Genomic DNA, 19,820 nt, shown 5'->3' with positions numbered 1-19,820 from the left:
TGCACTCCAATCTCCAGAGGCCTGTGTGCATCACACCGAGTGCATCAGATCCACCTACACAGAGACCACCATGGGAGGCTTACACAGTTGGTGTGATCTCTGCCAAATGAGTAACAGGTGTTGGTATCATTAACATAGAAATGAGCAACAAAAAAAAAAGAAATCTGGTCACATTTTTAATTAAGATCTGATTTGTTGGTAGTTTGTGAAGATTACTAATAGCTGTTACAAGTGTGCTATGCATCAGGAGGCTCTTCATAGCAGGCATATTGATACATGGCATCCCACCCACCTACTAAAATACCAGAGGCTTTCTAAATGCAATCAATGAATAATCAATTACCTGTAATTACATAAAAACATACCCGAGCTATTAAAAAAAATAGAAGTGAAGCCATATCTCTGAAACAGATTCCACAGACAGAAAGCAGAACTTCTACTTGAGAATGTTTTCTGAACTACAGCAAAATAATTAATAATAATAATAAAAATCAGGGTTATTAGCAGAAGGTCTAGAAACACCAGCTTCTTCATGACATTTAACACCCATGCAGGATCACATAGCTGAAGTTTAGAAATGAACACTAAAAAATTAGATTCTGGCCATTAGAGTGGGGAATATAAAAAAAAGCCCTGTATAAGACGTCAGCATTTCATGCACTTACCCACCTCCACTTTTTAAGCCACAATTCTTATTGTTCTTTCTTATACCTACAACTTTGTCCTGTTTTAAACTCTTGCAGGTTCCCTGTCATCTTAAAAACTGACTTCTGGTCCTCTCAATCTCTTTCCTGGGATAGGCTTCAAAAAGTGCTCAAATTCTACTATTGTTTCTGGGCTTTAAACCAGCAATTATATAGTGGTTTTTTTGTTTGTTTTTTACAAGGTCATAAAGCATTTCGAAGAATTACTTTCGCTTGAGATACATTTTCTGTATAAAAACTGTAAGTACGTTTAAAAAGAAAAACTGTATTATACACGGAGAAGATAAAAAAGCTTCCACAAATCATTGAAAATTGGGTATAAAAACTCACCAAAAATAATTCAGCGATTTCTATAGATAGCAATGAAAAAAAGCTGATCCAAACTATAGTTACAGAACACTGACAGCTATTAAAAGAGAATAATTCATTTTAAATTGGAATTAAAAAAAAAACACTTCAACACTACGAGCCTTGAAAAACAATACTTAATCACCACAGAGATCAAAACAGCTTGAGTATTAATTGCGTTGTTTAGTTACACCAATCTGCACGTTACTTAATGTTAGTGAATGCAAAGTCTGTAAACTGCATTTCAGTAAATACCTGAATGCCTAATCTGTGTGCACAATGAAGTTCACTACTTCTTTTGCACTTAATTTGTTTCCACTTCTGCAGCTTTTTGGCTTACAGCTCTACACAAAAGACATACAGTAATAAAACATGTGAGATTCATTAAAGAAGATTAAAAAAAAATGACACCAACTCCTCACCACCTCAGAAATAGTGGCAACTGAAGATGTAAAATAGCAAAAATATTCTGAGACGATAAAAAAAAAAACATCCCACAAGGAAACCTGAAGACTGTGAAAAAACTGACAGGAAAAACGGCATTAGATTTGGAATGAACTTCTCTGGAGCTTTGAAAAGGTGTTAAGGCTAATAAATCAGAAAAATAACAAATACAGCACATGCCTTGAGGACAAAAGAGAGCACAGATTTAGCATGCAGAAACTCAGTGTATATTATTCATAGATCCGCACAGCACCAACAATCTGAAGACAATGATGTGATTTAACAGCACGAGGAATACAACTGAGGACCAACACATGCTGCCAAAACACCAGAAGAATTTCTATCCAGAAGCAGAAGATTTATTTTAAAAGCTAATAAACACCAAGAAAAGGAGATGTAAAAGAAAAGATGGAGAAAAGAAAGCATCTGTCATTTCTCTTGCTTAGTTTTGTATGGTTACATTTTGCTTGGAAGACATAAAATTCTAACAAACAGAAACACTATTTAAGCCCAGAAAAAAGAATTGCAGAACTATTAAGTTTTGTTAACTTGAAAAACTTCAGCGTTGCCTTCAGGTAAAACATCACAAAAGGCAGTGCAGTCTTAATCCGATGTTACTCTATCTGGGACTAATTATACCAGGAACATATTTAAAATAAACTGACAAACATTCACTACGAATCAGTTTCAATGTTAGGTACGTTATCTCCAGCAATAAACTAACGAGCACAAGCTTGGGCAGAAAAGGATGGAGAATGAAAACGGAGCCTTACCTACAGACAAAACTTCGACTAGCTTAACTGAAATCCATTAAACCAATGGTTTAATGCTACGCTGGCAGACAGATCAGTTTATAGCACGCTTATACTGATTTTGCTGAAAACTGATAAGCAATCAACTTGAAGATAACTGATAATGCTTAGTGAAAAATCACCTTATGCGGGCCCATGTCAACTTTTGGGTAAATGTAGATCTTATATAACCTCAATTAAATCGGTATGAAGCGTGGGTGCAAAAAAAGGTCAGAGTTACTGGTGTAAAGCATCTAAGGATGCTCTGGAACGGTTTGTCTGGACAACAAGCTCCCTGGCACTGCTGAGGCACCTCTCACAGCAAGGCAGACCTCTGCTTTCGTTTGCACCTGTTTGGCTTTAAATTCATCCCCAAACCAGAACTTCAGTTCAATCTTCATTCACAGCACGAATGCATCGCTGTTAGGCAGTATAAATCAGCATTGAGCAGTATGAGATTGAGAACAAACTCAGCATCACGATACCTTTTGAACCCTGACACCGCTGCTTCCGATACTTCAGGAGCTGCCAGAGGGTCGGTCGATCAAACCACGGGAAGCCTGGGATTGTGGCACGAGGACGATTAGCAACAAGGCTCGCTACAGTGAGAACATTTGCGTGCCGTGTGTTCGTGTTTACACTTAACACCACTGCCCCAAAGGAGGATTTCTGACTGAGGAACTGACAGAAGTCAGCCCAAGTGCTGCCCAAGGTGTTAAAACAATCACCTGTAAGGGGCTAAATAGGATTAAAAACTAATCCTGCTGAAAAATGTCGGGGCACGTGAGCCTTCGGCACAGGCTAAGCTAAATTACAGGGTTTGTTCTGCTAGGAACCTTGTCAAGGCCTGAGGAAGAAAACAATCCACGGTGCGGTTATGCCAGCAGCTCACTGACAGAGCTCAGCCCGCAGCACAACCACAGGCCGCCCGAGAGAAGCGTGTCAGAGCACGGAGAGCCAGCCGGGCAGGAAGGCAGGGGGACGCAGGGGCGAGTGGGTCTGAGGAGAGTGGCCGTGCTGAGGCCGTTAGCAGCACCGTGCAGACGGCAGGGCCTGGGGAGATGGAGGGAATCCCGCGCGTCACCGCACGCCGTTCCCGCTGCAGCGTTGCCTAGCAACCACCGCAGCGCCGCTACCTGCGCACGCGCAGCAGCCCCGAATTCTCGCGACGCACGACGTCCCCTTCCTTCCTCTACAGCCGGTGTGGACCCCTCCCCTCGCGCGCATGCGCACAGTTGGCTCCTCTTGAGTTTCCTCCGTCTGACGCATGCGCAAACCCAGGAGCCAACGCCACCCTAACCACACTCCTTCCGGAGCGCATGCGCAGCTCTCGGAGCCGCTCATTGCCCCCTAGCGGGGACGGACGGGATTAATGAACGGGCCGGAGGGGCGGGGCGCCGGGAAAACGGCGCCAATAGCGTGCAGGGGCCTGGGCGTGCGTGCCCCGAGGCACTCTGGGACTTGTAGTTCGGCCCCCGCCACAACAATACAGGACGGCGCGACTCGTGACTACAGTCCCCATTCACCTGCGCGCCGCGGCGCGCCCCGCCCCTCCGCGGTGCCCTAGCGCGACGCCGCCGGCGGTCGCAGTCGCACCGTAGAGGTGACCTCGAGGCTGCCGCTCAGCTCGCTGCTCCCAGCCATGGTCGGTACCGTTCCGTGTGGCGACGCCGCGCTCAGGGGCCGCGGGAGGTGGTTGGGGGAGGGGGCTGAGGCTCGAGGCTTCCTCGGGCGGAGGCGATCTCGAAATGGCGGCGGCTCCCCCGGGCTCCCTGCGGCGCGGAGCCCTTCCCTCCGTGCCCGTCCTGCCGAGCGCTGCGGCTCTCCTCGATGAAGGAGAAACGCCGCAGACTCGGAGCGGTGCGGCTCCGTTCGTCGCTATAAGGGCGGCTGTTCGCCCCGGGCTCCCAGGTCATTGGGGACACGCTGCGCCTCTGCCCGGAGGCCTTGTTTGCCCTGTAACAGGCAGCCTCCGTGCTCTGTTACTCGCATCTTCACTTTCCTATGTATATTAAAACTCCTTGCATGCCCTAAAATGACTTCTTTTCCCAGCACCTTTCAAAAAGTATTTCAAGTCTGCAAAACCTCATCAATTCTGCATCTCAACTCATGTTTCTGTTCAGAATGTGGGCTCTCAGGAGCCACCACAAGGCATAGCATTTCATTTTGCACATGAGCTTTCCAAACTGGTTGCTGTGAATCTGCTGGTCCCACAGGAACCATTTGTTTAAAGCTCTGTTTTGATACTTAGACTCATTGGAACATCACTGCTTTCATTCTTCCACCCCTGCAGTACTCTTTCTATGCATTTGCTGTCAGCATCAAACTTGTGAAACAGAATCTTGTGTCTATTGATGCAGCTGCTGTTAGCTGAATGACACAGAAGTTAGTGGGGGCACCTGGCTGAAGGTCACTGCTGAAGAAGGACTTCCCTTGGAGTTCTGCCCCTTTCCTGCTGATGCAGTCTGCCACGTTCCCAGATACATCTGCTGGCAGTGCCCCGTGCTCCTTCAGGGGAAGGAAGGAAGGGTTTCATAGAACGGCCTGGGTTGAAAAGGACCTCAAAGGTCATCCAGTTGCAACCCCCCTGCTATGTGCAGGGTTGCCGATCACCAGACCAGGCTGCCCAGAGCCATATCCAGCCTGGCCTTGATTTTAGGCTCCAAGCTTCTGAGGGCACTGTGACTAGTTAGTCTCACTGATGTGCTCCGAGTATTTTCAGGCATGGTGGGATAGCTTGGTTAGTTTCGTCGGTCAGGAATAATGCTGATGGCAACTTGACAGCTAAATTCAGCTGCAATAATGCTAATTCTCATCTTTAATAACTAATTAGTAATTTAAAGTTCATCACTTGTGTAAGCAGGCAGCGGATTTTTCTCATTCCTACATCTGGTAAATGATGGGTTAACATTGCTTTTTTAACTAAATTTCATAACCTCCTGATCTGTTTTGCCATGTAGTACTATTATCATTTGCAGCACTGATGTTTTAAGTCTGCTGATACCAGCAGTAATCACAAAAGTAATTTAGACACCAAGTTCCTGAGTCCCAGCTGGGGACTGGAAGCATTAAACCCATTATTTCCTCATCTGATAGCAGAATATTTACCTTTAAACCAGTGATAATCTGAAGGAGTGGAAACCCAACGTGTTTATTGAATGAGGACAAATGTCAGCAGTCACAGTGTTCACACTTTTTGTTGTTGTTTTGTTTTTTTCCCCTCCCCCATTATCTTTACTGCTCTTTGTTTCTTAAAACTTTTTAAACCATGTGTCTGACATACGCAGAGTAGAAAAGGCTTTGGAATTAAATGCTCAATTACTTGTTTTTTTCCTAGTTCAGATATACCCAAGTAAATGAAGGTCACCTCTGCAGTTACTAAAGCATGACACTATTCTCGTTGAAGCCCTGTACACAAGCCAAGTCATGGATTAAATGCCTGAACATGAATGTGTGTGCACCTGCAACTCCCTCACAGGGAGGCTGTTAGCTTGGGATCTGTGTGCTTCTCCAAACTCCCTTCCTCAGCTGCTCAAGGATAACAGTGCTTAGAAGCGATGCAATATAAGCTTGCTGGGGAAAGTTAGCTACCTTCTGCTATTGTAAGAAGCAAAACAGTTTCAGTGTTTTGATCCAACTTCTGGAGTCAAGGGATGAGAATCTTGATCCAGAGATTGTAGAATCAAAGGGAAGAGAATCCACTTACTGCTGAGTTGCTGGTGGTAGGTGGGAAGCTTTGGGTTGGGTATAATGTAGTGATGCCTTGGAGAGAGAAAACTAAGTAGGCAGTGCTCCTTGGTTTGTGTTAGCTGCTGCATTTCTTCCAGGCCAGAATGGAGACAAGAAAACAGAGGGATGGCAGTAAACAAACATTTTTGAGAGGGTGGAGGTGAGTCAGACTGAGGGCTTATTTTAGCCAGGGTAAGTGTTAAGGCTATTTTAGTACAAAAAAAAAAAAAAAAAAAAAAAAAAAAAAAAAAAAAAAAAAAAAACCACACAAAACAACCTACTTCTTGCTTTTTTTTTTTGTTTGTTTAAATCTTCTGTTCCTTTCCTATCCTGTTGCTGGACTAAATGCTTACTAGTGAATGCATTGGAGTTTTTTTTTGTTTGGATCACACTAACATATAAAATGGAAAGCACGTGGTATAAGAAGTTTGCTGAATTTGTCTCCCTTTTGTGACATGAGTGTAGATAGAATCTTTCTCCTTAGCAACTTGTGAGCCCAACTTCTTAAAATCCTCTATTACAACAAAAATTCTGCAGCACCAAATTCATGATGGATTCAAGCTACCATGAAGCTCAAAGCAAATGCATTCACTTATTAGAATAAGAACGGAAGCAAAGTTGCTTCTGACAAATTATTTGCAGTACCAGGCAAAACATGACAGGGAATACCAACAGTCATATAAAAGACAAAAGTTGACTCACCCAGCTGGTGATGAGGGCCTCCAGTTGTGGAATATTCCTCACTAAGCAGCCCTCATGCAGGAGGCCTTCTTTCCCTTGAAGCCAGTCCTTAAATGAGCCCAGGGCTGGACCCTGCATCCAACTCTCTTCCAGTCACGTGGAAAGCACAGGAAAATTGCTTGCACCTGTGCTTCCTGGGCCAGCCATACCCCTTCACCAGGTGCTCAATCATCCCTTTTGGCCATGAGCTGACAGCTCCATCACACATCCCTTACAAAATGGCTTTTTCTATGCTCCTCATACGGGATTTCACCAGGCCAAGTTTCTGCAGTACAGTAATTTTCCAGTACTTTCCAAACTGCTAAGATCAGAAGCCTAAAAAGAGCATTCATTGCTCCATTTCCTAAATAAAAAGTAGATTCTCCTTCAAAACACACTGAAGTTGGTTCTTAAACCTCATATGCTTCTGAGTCTGTCCTGCCCATCGTCATTCAGACCTCGCAGTACTTTTGTAGCATATAACTTCCAAAACAACATAGTGGAACTAGTTTTGAGAGTTAAAATGGGAAGAATTGATTGTCTCCTCTCCTCCTCGTTCCTCATTAGTTTTTATGAGGTTTGTGGGATGAGACTCGCAGTAAGATAGGTTCAAATGAATGCACGAGGACTGGCAGCTAATTAACCAAACATTTAAAGAATATTATGAATAATAAAGGCAAAATCACGTTGAATTCTAACTCTGTGTATTCAATAGATTAACACTTGTGCTCTCATTTTATCTAGTGCAGTGTAGAATGAGACAGCTCCTACAAAGCCTAATTTTTATGATCACCTCATGTTAGCTTGATGCAGCTGTGCTTGACTGGTGGCTATGGCAGAGAGCATGCACTCAAGTCATAATCATAGACTCATAGAATGGCCTGGGTTGAAAAGAACCACAATGATCATCTGGTTTCAACCCCCTGCTATGTGCAGGGTCTCCAACCACCAGAGCAGGCTGCACAGAACCACATCCAGCCTGGCCTTGAATGCCTCCAGGGATGGGACATCCACAACCTCTTTGGGCAGCCTGTTCCAATGCATCATAGAAGGAATATTGGTTGCAAAGACCACCTGGTCTGACTCTGCCTTGCTCTTGAGTCTGGAGGTTGCCTGATCCAGCCTAATAGAAAGTCTTTTGCTCCTTCAAACTAAGGTCATGCATGTTGTTGTTTTTCTGTTTTGTTTTGTTTTTTTAATCTGGATCTTTAACATCCATCAAGGGAGCAGGGTGCACAAACTCTCTGGGTGCCTGGTTGCAGTGAAGCAGTACAACCCTAGTTGAGAATTCCCCTCCTAACGTCCATGCTCAACCTCCCAAGCTGTGATCTGTGACCTCCCACTCCGCCATCTGTTACTGAGAAGTGTTCAGCAGCAATATTTTTGTAGCCCTCCTTGAAGCATTAGCAGGCTGCTGTTGGAGCACTCTCTGTTCTCTACCTTTCCAGACTATGCCCAGCTTCCTCAGTCTCATCTTACAGGACATGCACACAGGACTGCAGCCACCCATGTCATCTTGCCTGGACCCATTCAGCATCACTTTAAACTCAGGATCCCAAAGCTGGATCTGTATTTCAGCTCCAACCTCTTTGATGCTGAGCAAAACCACCACCTTTGGTCTGCAAGCTCTGCTTTGTAGTGGAGCTCTGTATGCAATTAAATTACGTCTGACATAATTGAATGTTGTGTTTTGTCCATAACTGAAATGATAATCTTTTAATTAATTGTAAAAGTGAGTGTAGAATTCCAGCAGACTGGTCCAAGCCTTCGTGTTCCTGTCTTAACAGTTTTCCCCCTGTTGCCTCTAGGGAAAAAGAGTGATACAAAAAGCAGGCTTAAAGAATATTGGATTATGAATAGCCTTTGGCATGTTTTGCCCTTTCAGTATTAGCGTTCTGTTTAACAGAATGGACTTTTGCTACACAGTAAGCCTTGTGGTGGTTGCGTTGTGTTTTTCGTGTTTTTTTTGTTAGGTACAGTATAACAGCATGTTGGCATAACAGCCTCCCAGTCTTTGGGGGTTTTTGGTCAGTTTGGATATTGGTGTCTGTATTTGCCCATCATGTCTGTGAATTTGCTGTGTAACAGTTTAGTGAGACATTGGTTTTAAGATTCCTTGGCTTGCAGCATTCAGCAAATCTTCAGTTTCAAGTAAACATTCAAAATAGTTCATAAAAAAAAGTCTGTATTTTCAGAATCTGATAACTGGCAAAGTACAACAGCTCCTGAAAATTGTGAGTTTGGAAGTATAAGTGGATAGTCTAGTGAGTCGAGTGTGCATCGCAGTGCCTCGTGCTGAAAAAGTAGCATTGTTTAAATACATACCATGTTTTTCTAATTGTGATTCCCGGAATTTTGGAAGCTTTTGTGGGAGCATTTATTCTTGGGGATATCTTTTCAAGCATGGTCTGTTTCTGTAAGTGTAGGCAGAGAAGATTCTGGAGGCTCTGGTATGATCCTAGAAGCTGGCCTCGATCCATTTTTAAGCATGTGATTTCATCCAGGTTAAATAATCTTAACCTCATTTCTGTAGTACCCATTCACTTGTACCACTGCGAGGTGCTGTGAACCTGCACTGTGGCTGTGGCTCAGTCTCCCCAACTTTCTTCCAGGCTGAACCCATCAGAGTCCTGGTGACCGGAGCTGCCGGGCAGATTGCTTACTCCCTGCTCTACAGCATCGCCAAGGGAGATGTCTTTGGCAAAGAGCAGGTGAGAGTTCACTGAATTGTTGTTTGTCTCTGCTGCGCAGAAATGAGTAAGCTAATGCCAGATTTAATGTTTGACCACTATACAAGTGATTTATTCTGTGAGAGTCCTGCTCAGTTATGCAAGCTTTCAGTACTTGGTCGTGCTAAAGTTCTGAGTTGATATTCCTTACACGAGATAAATTTCTAATAGATAACAAGACAAATTGATTTTCAAAGCAGATGAGTCTACGATCAATTCCGAGTAAACTGTTTCTTTCTTTGCAGCCTCTTGTACTTGTGCTGCTGGATATCACTCCTATGATGACTGTTTTGGAAGGCGTAGTGATGGAGCTGCAAGACTGTGCCCTGCCGCTGCTGAGAGGTGCCAAAAGGCATTTTCTTGTACCTATATTGTGTTCTAACACAGTTGCTGGATCTAGAAATTGCAGTAGCTGGCATTAAGCAGAAGAATGTATTAGATGATGCTTTCTTAGTTTTATTTTGTGTGGATGTTAAACTAATTTGACTTAGACTTCATACGAGGAAGAATGTCATCAAGTGGGTTTTGTATAAAGAATTCACTAAGTTCCTGGTTCATGTACCTAAGCCTGGGTAGCTGGCACATTCAGCAAATTGTCACATACTCGTACGTTTATCTGTTGTATTCTGGCCTAACGATGAAATAACTTTGAATCTTGAAATGTGCCTGCATGTTCTTACCACCCAAAAAACAATTCTGGAGATGTATTTCCTCATAAAGACACACTGAGAAAATACTCCTCAGGTCATGTAATATTTAAGTTCCTCTATTCTAAATGGGCACAAGAAAGGGAGCCGGTAGATGCCACTGTGATTATTATTATAGTACTTACGTGAAAAGCATGTAGCTTCTAGCTCTTGTACAATCAACCCTTCTTCAGTTTGAATTCTTAGAGGCAATGGAAATCTTCACTTGTACTTGGCACTGTAAATTTGTGATTTTTTTTTTGTAGGAGTGAAGAGCAATTTGTGCATATTTATACATTTACCTGTCTGTATATATCTATGAATATATGTATATATATATAAACAGAAGGTATCTTCTGACACATCCTTCTCCTATGCTCAGAATTTATAGCTAAAGTTTTAAGTAAATATTTGCATATAGAAACTGTTGAATAGCAAGTATTCAATCTTTGGAATTAATGCCAAATGACTTTGCTTACATTTTTTGGAACAGAAAGGTGCTGCTGTTTTTGGATCAGATTTTATATAGATGTATGTATGTATGTTATATATATAAACATTTTGCTATGAAAGATAGATTTTTCTTTTCTCCTTCCCTTTTTTAGAGGTCATTCCAACAGACAAAGAGGAAGTTGCATTCAAGGACCTTGACATAGCAATTCTGGTTGGCTCCATGCCGAGGAGAGAAGGCATGGAGAGGAAGGATTTACTCAAAGCAAATGTGAAAATTTTCAAGTCTCAGGGTGCAGCTTTGGACAAATATGCCAAAAAGACTGTCAAGGTGAATATTGAAATTGAATTGTAAAGGTTCAGCTCTGAATCATTTAGAGATCTAAATAGATTGTGGTGTGATTCTGTGCAAGTAGGAACCTATTCAGTGCAGGCATTTTGTTTCTTAGGTCCTGGAGACTGTAACACAGTGAGGGCTTGATGAGATATGGTGTGTTAAATTAGTAGATGTTTTAGTCCTTAATTCATTCAGTGAAAAAGGTACATTGAATTGCAATATTCCATACACACTAGTAATACTTAAAAATGTTAAAAAGAAAAATCTTTTTTTTGTTATCTCTTCTCTGGGAGAACTCTTATCTGCATGCAGCTGTCTGCTTCATCAGTGGCTTTAACATAATGACCCTTAACTTCAGCATCAATATGGAATTACAGTTGCACAAAAGATCAGCTCATTTCAGTTGTTTGCATCTTGGTCTTTGGAGCATTGGAAGCTTTTAATTGTTCTCTTTCAGATTGTTTCAGCACAGTTAATGGGATCATGTGGCTGCTCTCCTACTGCTCTTAATCTTAGACCCAGACTCCAACTGTGCTTTGTAACTGACTTTTTAATGTCTACTTCCTCTACTGATGAACTTCCTACTGCTTCTAAAGACTTGTTTGCTTCTTTATACAGTTGGAATGAAAACTATCAGTATAACTGTTGCAGAGTAATGGAAAATGTACTGAACTCATTTTCAGGAGGGGAAATATAAAGGAAGGTTTGTAGATTAGCTTGTGTGATTGAGATTATGCAGAGCTAGACATTAATCATTTGAGGCATATTAGTAGATGAAAGATGAATAAAAAAACAGTTTTCCCATAGTAATAAATTGATCTGACTTTCAGCAATATTTCACTTCTAACTGCCTATGAATATTGAGATAAGCAACTCCTCTGGCTTTCTTAATTATAAAGCAATTACACAGAGCAGTGACAGCCAGTCTCAGAATAGTTTTTAAGGTGATGGTGGCTGAGTATTGCTGGAGACAACCAAGAGTTTGTTTTCTCGGAGGCAAAGCCATTCCATTTATAGAGAGTTCTCATATTGCATTGGAAGGAGTTGTTTTGCAGAAATAGCATTTTTGACTAAATACATGGTGCTGCTTCTTCATTCCATAATTCCTCTTCTCCTTTTTTCTTTTTAGGTGGTGGTAGTTGGGAATCCAGCAAATACTAACTGTTTGATTGCATCAAAGTCAGCCCCATCGATACCAAAGGAAAACTTCAGCTGCTTGACTCGCTTGGATCACAACAGAGCTAAATCTCAGGTAAAAAGAACCTATTTACTTAGAATGCTTTCTGTGGTCTCTGCCTAAATACAGAGAGAGCTGTGCTTCCAAAGAAGTTTGTGAATTGAGAGGCTGAAGCTAATTCAAAGGGTATGTTTAATTTCCAATTAGATTGCTCTGAAGCTTGGTGTGACTTCGAATGATGTGAAGAATGTCATCATCTGGGGTAACCACTCCTCCACTCAGTATCCAGATGTTAACCATGCAAAGGTGAATGTGAAAGGAAAGGAAGTTGGAGTTTATGAAGCTATAAAAGATGACAGCTGGCTGAAGGGAGACTTTATCCTGGTAAGGTCTTGACTTCTAGTGATCATCCTGTACTTAGGATTTCTCCCAGCTTCACGTAAAACTGTAAACTATATAACTGGCTGACTGGAGCAGCTATTCCTATCTCAGAATTTATCTGTTTAGCTAGAATAAACTCTCTCCAGATACTTGTTCTCAGTCAGTTATTTGCTCTTGAAAAACGTAAGGTATTGTGATACTTTTGTAAACACTACTAGAAAAAGAGTATTCAAATGATTCAACACAAAGTTTCGGTCATAGCTTTGTTGCAACTCCTCTGCCACACAAGCAGCAGTTCACTGGTGGTTTAATAGATGAAGAAGGATCGTCTTTCCTGTGCTGCTCCCACCCAGCCACCAGAAACAGCTTTGCACAGTGTGTGAACACCTTCTTCTCTTCTCTCCAAATCTCAATCTATGACCTCACCAACAGCATTTCTCAAAAGTAATCTGAAAAATCTAGAAAACTACAAATGTTTTCAACTGCAGTATAAAGCAAAGGGATTATTAAAGCCTTTGAACTGGACTCCAAGCAGGCACACGCTGGTTGGAATTGCAGTGTTAGTCTATGCCAGTCAAATTCTGCTTTTTATCCAAGATACATTCAGTTTGGAACGGTGGACATCTTTTGTTATATGTCTATATCCTGTCCTATCTTGGTTTTAGGTATTGCTTGTTCTAATCTATGCTTGTTGCTAGAGGAAAATGAGTGCATACTGCCAACCAAGTATAAGCAGAAAGCTGTTACAGGAGTTTCTCATTACCATGTCCTTTATCCTGCTGTGTCTTGCATGGCCAAAGCAAGATACTGGTTTGTTTTGCATTCTAGGTGCACTGTAATGCTGATCCATACTAGAATGGTCTGCTGAAGAGAAAAAGGAGCTAAATGATTATTTAGAAACTAAATTAATTTTACACATTAAATACTGTAGGATTGAGATCAAATAGTTCATGTTGGTATTCAGCTGTAAAAACCTAAATTCCAGTGAAGCTCTGAGAAATGTGTTACTGTTGACATACTTGAAGTCTCTGGAGGTTAAAGCTTTGAAAGGTCTGGTTATTGAAAGAAGAGGCTGCTAACTACAGCAGGTACTAGGACTGCTCTGAAAACAATGCCTCCTGCATTATGATGTTGGCCCACCATGTCAGAGGTGGATGTTGGTGGGATGACAGTAGAAATTGAAGCTTCCCACCAATGTTCTGTTAACATTTTGTTACCGTGTGACAGATGGCAGCAGAGGGCCAGCCTGACAGCATGGTGCCTGACCTGGAAGTGCACATGAATCAAAGGGGTGGAACTGAATTTCTGTGTTTGGAAACAGTGTCACCCAGTGACATTCACTGATGCTTGCTAAACATTTATGGAGGTCAAACAGTGGATGTGAGCACAGTGAGTGGTACATTTCAGCAGTGGTGACAACAATTTGAAAGACAAGCCATGTTAGGGATAGCCATGCACTGCTGTCAGCCCATGAAACAATGAGCATTTCCACCAGCTCATCTGCATAAATTGGCAGGTTGTGACCAGGAAATGTACATACAGCTGAATATCAGCTTCAGTGTGTTGGAGGCAATGGTAGCAGTGTTGGAATATTGAAAAGTTTGTGCCAGGTTGTATAATCAATGAATATAAAGATTTTATAATTACAAAATAAACAAGAGAGTTAGGCAGAGCAGATTATAACAACAAAAAGAGAATAGAGAGAAAGCTGACCTGTATCCTGGGCTTACTTACAAAACTCCAGCAGAGTGGATCACCAGAAGAGATCATTCCCCAGTGGCAGTCAGCTCTTATACGGGTCTAGGAGAGGTGCAGCCAGGCTCCACCCTTTCCTGCAGGAATTGCCTTCACCTGTGCTCCCATGGCTGACTCAGTGCTTGTCTCAGGTGATCAATCAGAGGTTCAGGCTGTGATTCAGCAGTTCCCATACACAGTGAATCTCATGAATGCTCACACAAGAAGAGGGAAGATACTGTGTGCAAGTTTGTCAATATGCCAATCAACATGAGGCTGAAGGTGACAGCTGGATTGCATGTGTCATTACTGGTGATGAGATGTGGTGTCACCACTCTGAGCCACGGTCAAAATGGCAGTCTGTGGAGTGATGACATGTCAGTTCCCTATTGAAAAACATCTGAAAATGCAGTCCAAAGTGCGTAAAGTGATGTGCACTGTCCTTTGGGATAGGAAAGGGGTGGTCTTTTGAGGTTTCCTGGAACCGGGACAAACCATTGACTCTGGCTGCTGTGTTGCAGTTCTGTCTAATCTGAAGGCTCTAACTTCTAAGTCAGAGAGGAGGACAACCTTTCTCTTGCAATGCAGTAACACCAGCCTCCGTGCTGGTTGGAAGACCATGGAGCACACTGCCCTTCTTGGTTGAACTGTCCTGGCACACCTATCATTTAGTCTGGAGTCAGCGCCTTCTGCCTGTCTGTTCAGTCCAGTAGAAGATGGCTGTGGGCAGCATTTTCCTACCAACACTGCAGTCCTTCCAGCTGTGCATCAGTGGGTCACCTCTGCTGGTGCAGAGTTTTATAACTGCAGCATGCAGGCTCTTGTTCATCCTTGGCAAAAATGCACTGCTAACGGTGGTGATCATGTTGAAAAATAGTGTTTTGTAACTGAGATTTTGCTCTACCAAACAGTATCAGTGTGCTTTTTGTATCAGTTGTAGTTTCTATGGAAATAAATGGGTGAATTGCTTTCAGAGCAACCTACATATGAGCAAGCCTTTGAAATATGACACTGTGTTCTTGTCCTGGCAAAACTCGTGGTTGTATTTCTGCTCTGTATGCCATGTTAATTTACTGATGGAATAGTATCTTGACTGATGAAATTAATGTTTGTAAGTTGGACTTTCCTTATGGAATTTACTTGCAATGTTTAGGCCAAATGATGATTTTTTTTTTCCTGCTTCATAATTTAGTATTTTTTAATTGCAGACTGTTCAGCAACGTGGAGCAGCTGTCATTAAGGCTAGGAAGCTGTCCAGTGCGATGTCAGCTGCCAAAGCTATCTGTGATCACGTGAGAGACATCTGGTTTGGCACTCCAGCGGTAAGATGGAGCTCTTGAAAAAGGGCTTGTTTGCCTGATGGTTTGATTACATGTCAGTGTCACTGATCTTGAGCATGTGTGTTGAGCAGGGGAAGAATGGCTCTTTTCTGGTGTAGTGCATGTCATACATGATGCGGTATATTGGAAGGTAAAGTTTTGCTTTCTTCCATCAGTGAAAAATGTGTTTGTCCTCAACTCTTCTGTTTTCAGGGAGAATTTGTTTCCATGGGAGTCATTTCTGATGGCAATTCTTACGGTGTTCCTGAAGACTTGCTATATTCATTCCCTGTTGTGATCAAGGTAACTAGCCTGTATTTAAATCTAAGTCAGTTCTGCTAGACCTTGCTAAACTGTCCTATAAAACAGCATTGCTTTCACTATAAAACTGCAGTGACTGGTATTAGCAGTCTTTCACAAAATAGACCACTATTCACTGTTTTGGAAGTAGCAGTCAAAGAAAAGCTGATAGAAAAGTAGTCTGACATGACTAGCTATTCCTGGTTGTCTTCTTTATGTGAAAGCAAAATTCACTTCTACTTGATCTGGTTTTAAAGGTCAAACACAACCTGTGTGGTCAGAAACAAGGTTCATGATAGAATCAAGAGTAAGACTGCTTCTTATGAGTTCAGATCATATTATAAAACAGCAGGAAAGCAGGATTTTTCATGCAGCTGTGAATAACTTGTAATCTTATGCAGGTACTAACTTGATGTTGTACATGAGTATAAGCGAGCAAAGTTTTGAATGAAGGTGACATTTAATTCTCTGTGGTGCTTTCACTGCAAAGCTCCTTTTCTGCAAACTGAATGAAGCTTGCTCTCACATAAGAGTGTTTTTGTTTTGTTTTCAAACAGGACAAAACCTGGAAGTTTGTTGAGGGTCTTCCTATTAATGACTTTTCTCGTGAGAAGATGGATCTGACTGCTAAGGAGTTAGCTGAAGAGAAGGAGACAGCTGTGGAATTCCTCTCCAGTGCATGACTAGATGATCCAGAAATGCAAAGCCATTTGAGAGTGGAAGAATCTAAAAGTCGTCTCTAAGTGTGCAACCAACCACTATTACTGTATTCAAGTCAACTGTCTGTGGCAATTGTGCATTTTGAAGTTCATATGCTTACTGGTACTACTGGGCCTATCGAGTTATTAGCAGAAAGATTATTAAATAAGTCAAGTTAGTTTGTTGACCAAACTTTATCTGTTCAATACTAGTTGCTTTCTGTGTATGATACAGAATAATCGCGTAATTGTTTGCCTATGCCTTGGCTACTAACGCACAATTTCAGTTTTGATTAGAATTTGGCACTGTTGGAACACGTCCTGATCTGTTATCACTGCAACATCCAATGGTTCGGCCGAGAAGGAAATCAAAATGCCAGTAGTTCTTGAACTAGTCGTTCAGTGACTCGAGTCTATCGGTGGGTAGGCTCCAGATATACATACTGTTCACTCTGGTCTTGCTTACAATGTTTATCAATAGAAATATTAAAAGATGCTTGGTCACAAAATGGCTGCTAGTGGTCTGTTACATGTTTCAGTTACGTAGCTTGCAGAACTCAATGGTATAACCAGGAAAAAAAAGAAACAACCTAGTTTATTTCAGTAAGGAAGCTGGTTTTGAGAATTTTTGTTGATAAATACTTCATTCATATCTTCTGGGTTAAAATCTATATGTCAACATCAACAGGAAAGCAATAGGCAGATTTCTACATTGGCATTACAGCTCAAATGCAGCGTTGGTGCTGAAGATCAGTGCTAATTTGGTCGTGGCTTCAAAGGCAGTTGGAGCCTTTTGTCCCAGGAGACAAGGACTTGCTTGGTTAAGAGCACATGAGATTAATGTATGTGCTTGAGAATTCTTGCTGCAGCCTACAGACACTTAGCTGCAGGAAGCTACTTCAAATACATTATACTGTACTCTTTTTGCCAACACAGGTGCATCTCATACACCGGGTCAATGCTAAGTCCTGGTCTGTCCTGTTCCAAATCAAAAGAGGAGTGAAAAAATAAAACCATTTTGACCAAAAAATAAATAAACAATCAAGAGAATGCTTAGCAGCTCTAACTGAATTCTAAGCAAAAGAAAGGGCTTCTGTGGGGATTTTCTAACTAGAATATAAAATGTCAGCAGACATCAGTAAGCTAATCCTTAATTAAGTTGTTCTCGTAACACTACTGTAGCTGTTAAATGAAATCAGAGTAATGCTCCAAGGAGCTACTAAGCATAAATACTTGAAAGGGAAAAACAAGCATTTCAGAACATGGGAAATGCTGCGGCACTGCTGGGGAGCAGGCAGGCAGTACACACACTGCATTTCTGCTATAATTGCATGGTTTTTCTCCTTCCTCTGCACCCTTTGAAGCTTACCTGTGGAGCAGAGATGAGGAACGAATGTCATGCGTTCGTATTTTCATGCCCATTTGGGAACTTACAGAAATTTAGGAGCTGAGGAAAACTTCTGATTTCCTGAGTGCCTTCTGGTGCTCGGTGCAAAGTCATTTCAACATGAGCCCAGGGACCAAAGGCTTTTGGTCCAGTAAGCAGCATGCTGCATCCTGTTAGAAGGCAGTGTGTGTCATAGGGGTTTCACAGGGGGAACAGCTCACTCTGCTACTTGTGTTGGAATGGCTGCAGGCTGATGGAAGAAATGAAAGAGTGCCCACGTGCTCCTGAAAGCCAGAGCTGCTGAATCTTGCTGGTATGCGCAGAGCCATACTGCCAGATCTATGGCAAGGCAGGGAAGAAGGGGCTTTTGGTTTAGATGTAAAATTCTGTGGAAGATGTGGCTCTTCAGGATTTGTTGATGTTTGTTGGAAAGCATCCCTCTCCAGGAGAAAACTCAGCACAGCTGAAGTGGTGCTTGTATCACTCGGTATATCAAAACAAGCGCATAATTAAGCTCAGTGCTTGATGGATTCTCTTGTCATCTTGTTTACCTCAAGAAGAGAGAAGAAATGAAGCTTCTCCCCACTGAACAAATACATTGATTTCAAACCTTTCTTTCCTTGTCGTTCTTCTAATACAGATACTCCTCTTGTTATCTTTTTGCAGTGACTGCAGGGGAAGCTAGAAACTCCAGCCCTTACAGATGAATCAAAATCAATGTTACACTGATGCTAACTGTGGAGATTCACACTCTGGGCTTATTTATAAGGCATCATGTCATAGAAAATCAATAGGATTTGAAACTTGATTGGTGCCAGGGGAGGCAAGAGAACTCTGACAAGTGGAACAGATGCAGCATGCTCTCAAGGCACCAGATTGTACACAAATGAGGACAGTTGTACTGGAAGAGTTTATTGGCACTATTCTCTCCACATTTTGGGGAAATTTTTTTATGTTTACAAATACACTTTGCATTCCAAACAGCAGATCTCAGAGCGTAACTATGGCTCAGATGAAATGAACCACCGACTCAGTAAAGATAACTGTGTTATACTATCACTATCCCAGATGAAAATAGAAATCACTGATTTGTGTTCAAATACCAAGTCGTGTTGAAAAAACGTCCAGACATCTTGAAAGCAGCAGCTTTGCAGAGGAGCATGATAAGAAGTGCTATGGCGTCAGAACAGAAGAGGAGCAGAGAGATGCATACAATGAAGTACTCTAAATGTAAGTAAACAAACTGTAGGCCGAGCTGCAATCTTCAGCTCAGAATTAAGCCCTGTTGTTTGGGTTTTAGAGAACCTTTTATCATGCATATTTACTACTAAAGAAGTGAATGCACACGGCTTCTCTGAGTCTGCTAAGTACAGTCATCAAGTGTTCTGTAGCTAAATGACATAAAAGGCTTTACACAGAGACCTTTGCTTGCTTTTACTCAAAAGCACATATTCATCATATGCGTGGGAGTGATTTATTACTTGAATGTGTTAAAAGCTGCATGAACTCAAATCAACTCACAGTTGTGGACCCCAGATGAAATACATCACATAATCTGCACCCAGCTAGGACTTCTCAGCCATTCCATAGTTCTGCACCTCTGTGTTTGAAATCAGAAAGCCCAGAATTGAGACTTTCTAGCCCTAATGTATTCAGTGTTTATATCCATATGTTCAGTTATGGTTTTGGGGTCACAATTGTTTCTGAACAAACTCTGTCAACCTGAGCCATTTAAAATGGGATCAGCATCCTACCCGGCTGATGTGACCCTAATGGCAACACCAGCCCTATTTGCAGCACTCTTTCCCAAGTCAATGGGAAAAAAGTCCTTTCAAAGCTTGAGGATGCCTCTATTAACCCAGCGTGGGAGTTCCTTCAGGAGCAGT

The 19,820-nt window shown here is 42.0% G+C and overlaps 2 protein-coding genes across 2 annotated transcripts in view; one reads left to right on the top strand and one right to left on the bottom strand.

Moving 5' to 3' along the window:
• WDPCP (WD repeat containing planar cell polarity effector) overlaps positions 1-3,514 on the bottom strand; it is a gene marked incomplete at both ends in the record, with an annotated part of 133,043 nt that extends 129,529 nt beyond the window's left edge. Inside the window, 4 exon segments of the mRNA XM_079532782.1 lie at positions 2,773-2,829; positions 2,831-2,847; positions 3,424-3,447; positions 3,449-3,514. Coding sequence (XP_079388908.1) covers positions 2,773-2,829; positions 2,831-2,847; positions 3,424-3,447; positions 3,449-3,514 — 164 coding nt within the window.
• Positions 3,515-10,824: 7,310 nt separating this feature from the next.
• Positions 10,825-16,693, top strand: MDH1 (malate dehydrogenase 1; the record flags this gene model as incomplete). Its single annotated transcript, XM_079550229.1, has 6 exons — positions 10,825-10,932; positions 12,068-12,190; positions 12,323-12,499; positions 15,439-15,552; positions 15,763-15,852; positions 16,407-16,693. 6 exons carry the CDS (start codon positions 10,825-10,827, stop codon positions 16,530-16,532), a joined length of 738 nt encoding a protein of 245 aa, XP_079406355.1. The 3' UTR covers positions 16,533-16,693.
• Positions 16,694-19,820: the final 3,127 nt, after the last annotated feature.

Source organism: Tetrao urogallus (assembly GCF_951394365.1).
Source record: "Tetrao urogallus genome assembly, chromosome: 2".
Lineage (NCBI taxonomy): Eukaryota > Metazoa > Chordata > Aves > Galliformes > Phasianidae > Tetrao > Tetrao urogallus.
This window is presented reverse-complemented; position numbering and strand designations above follow the sequence as displayed.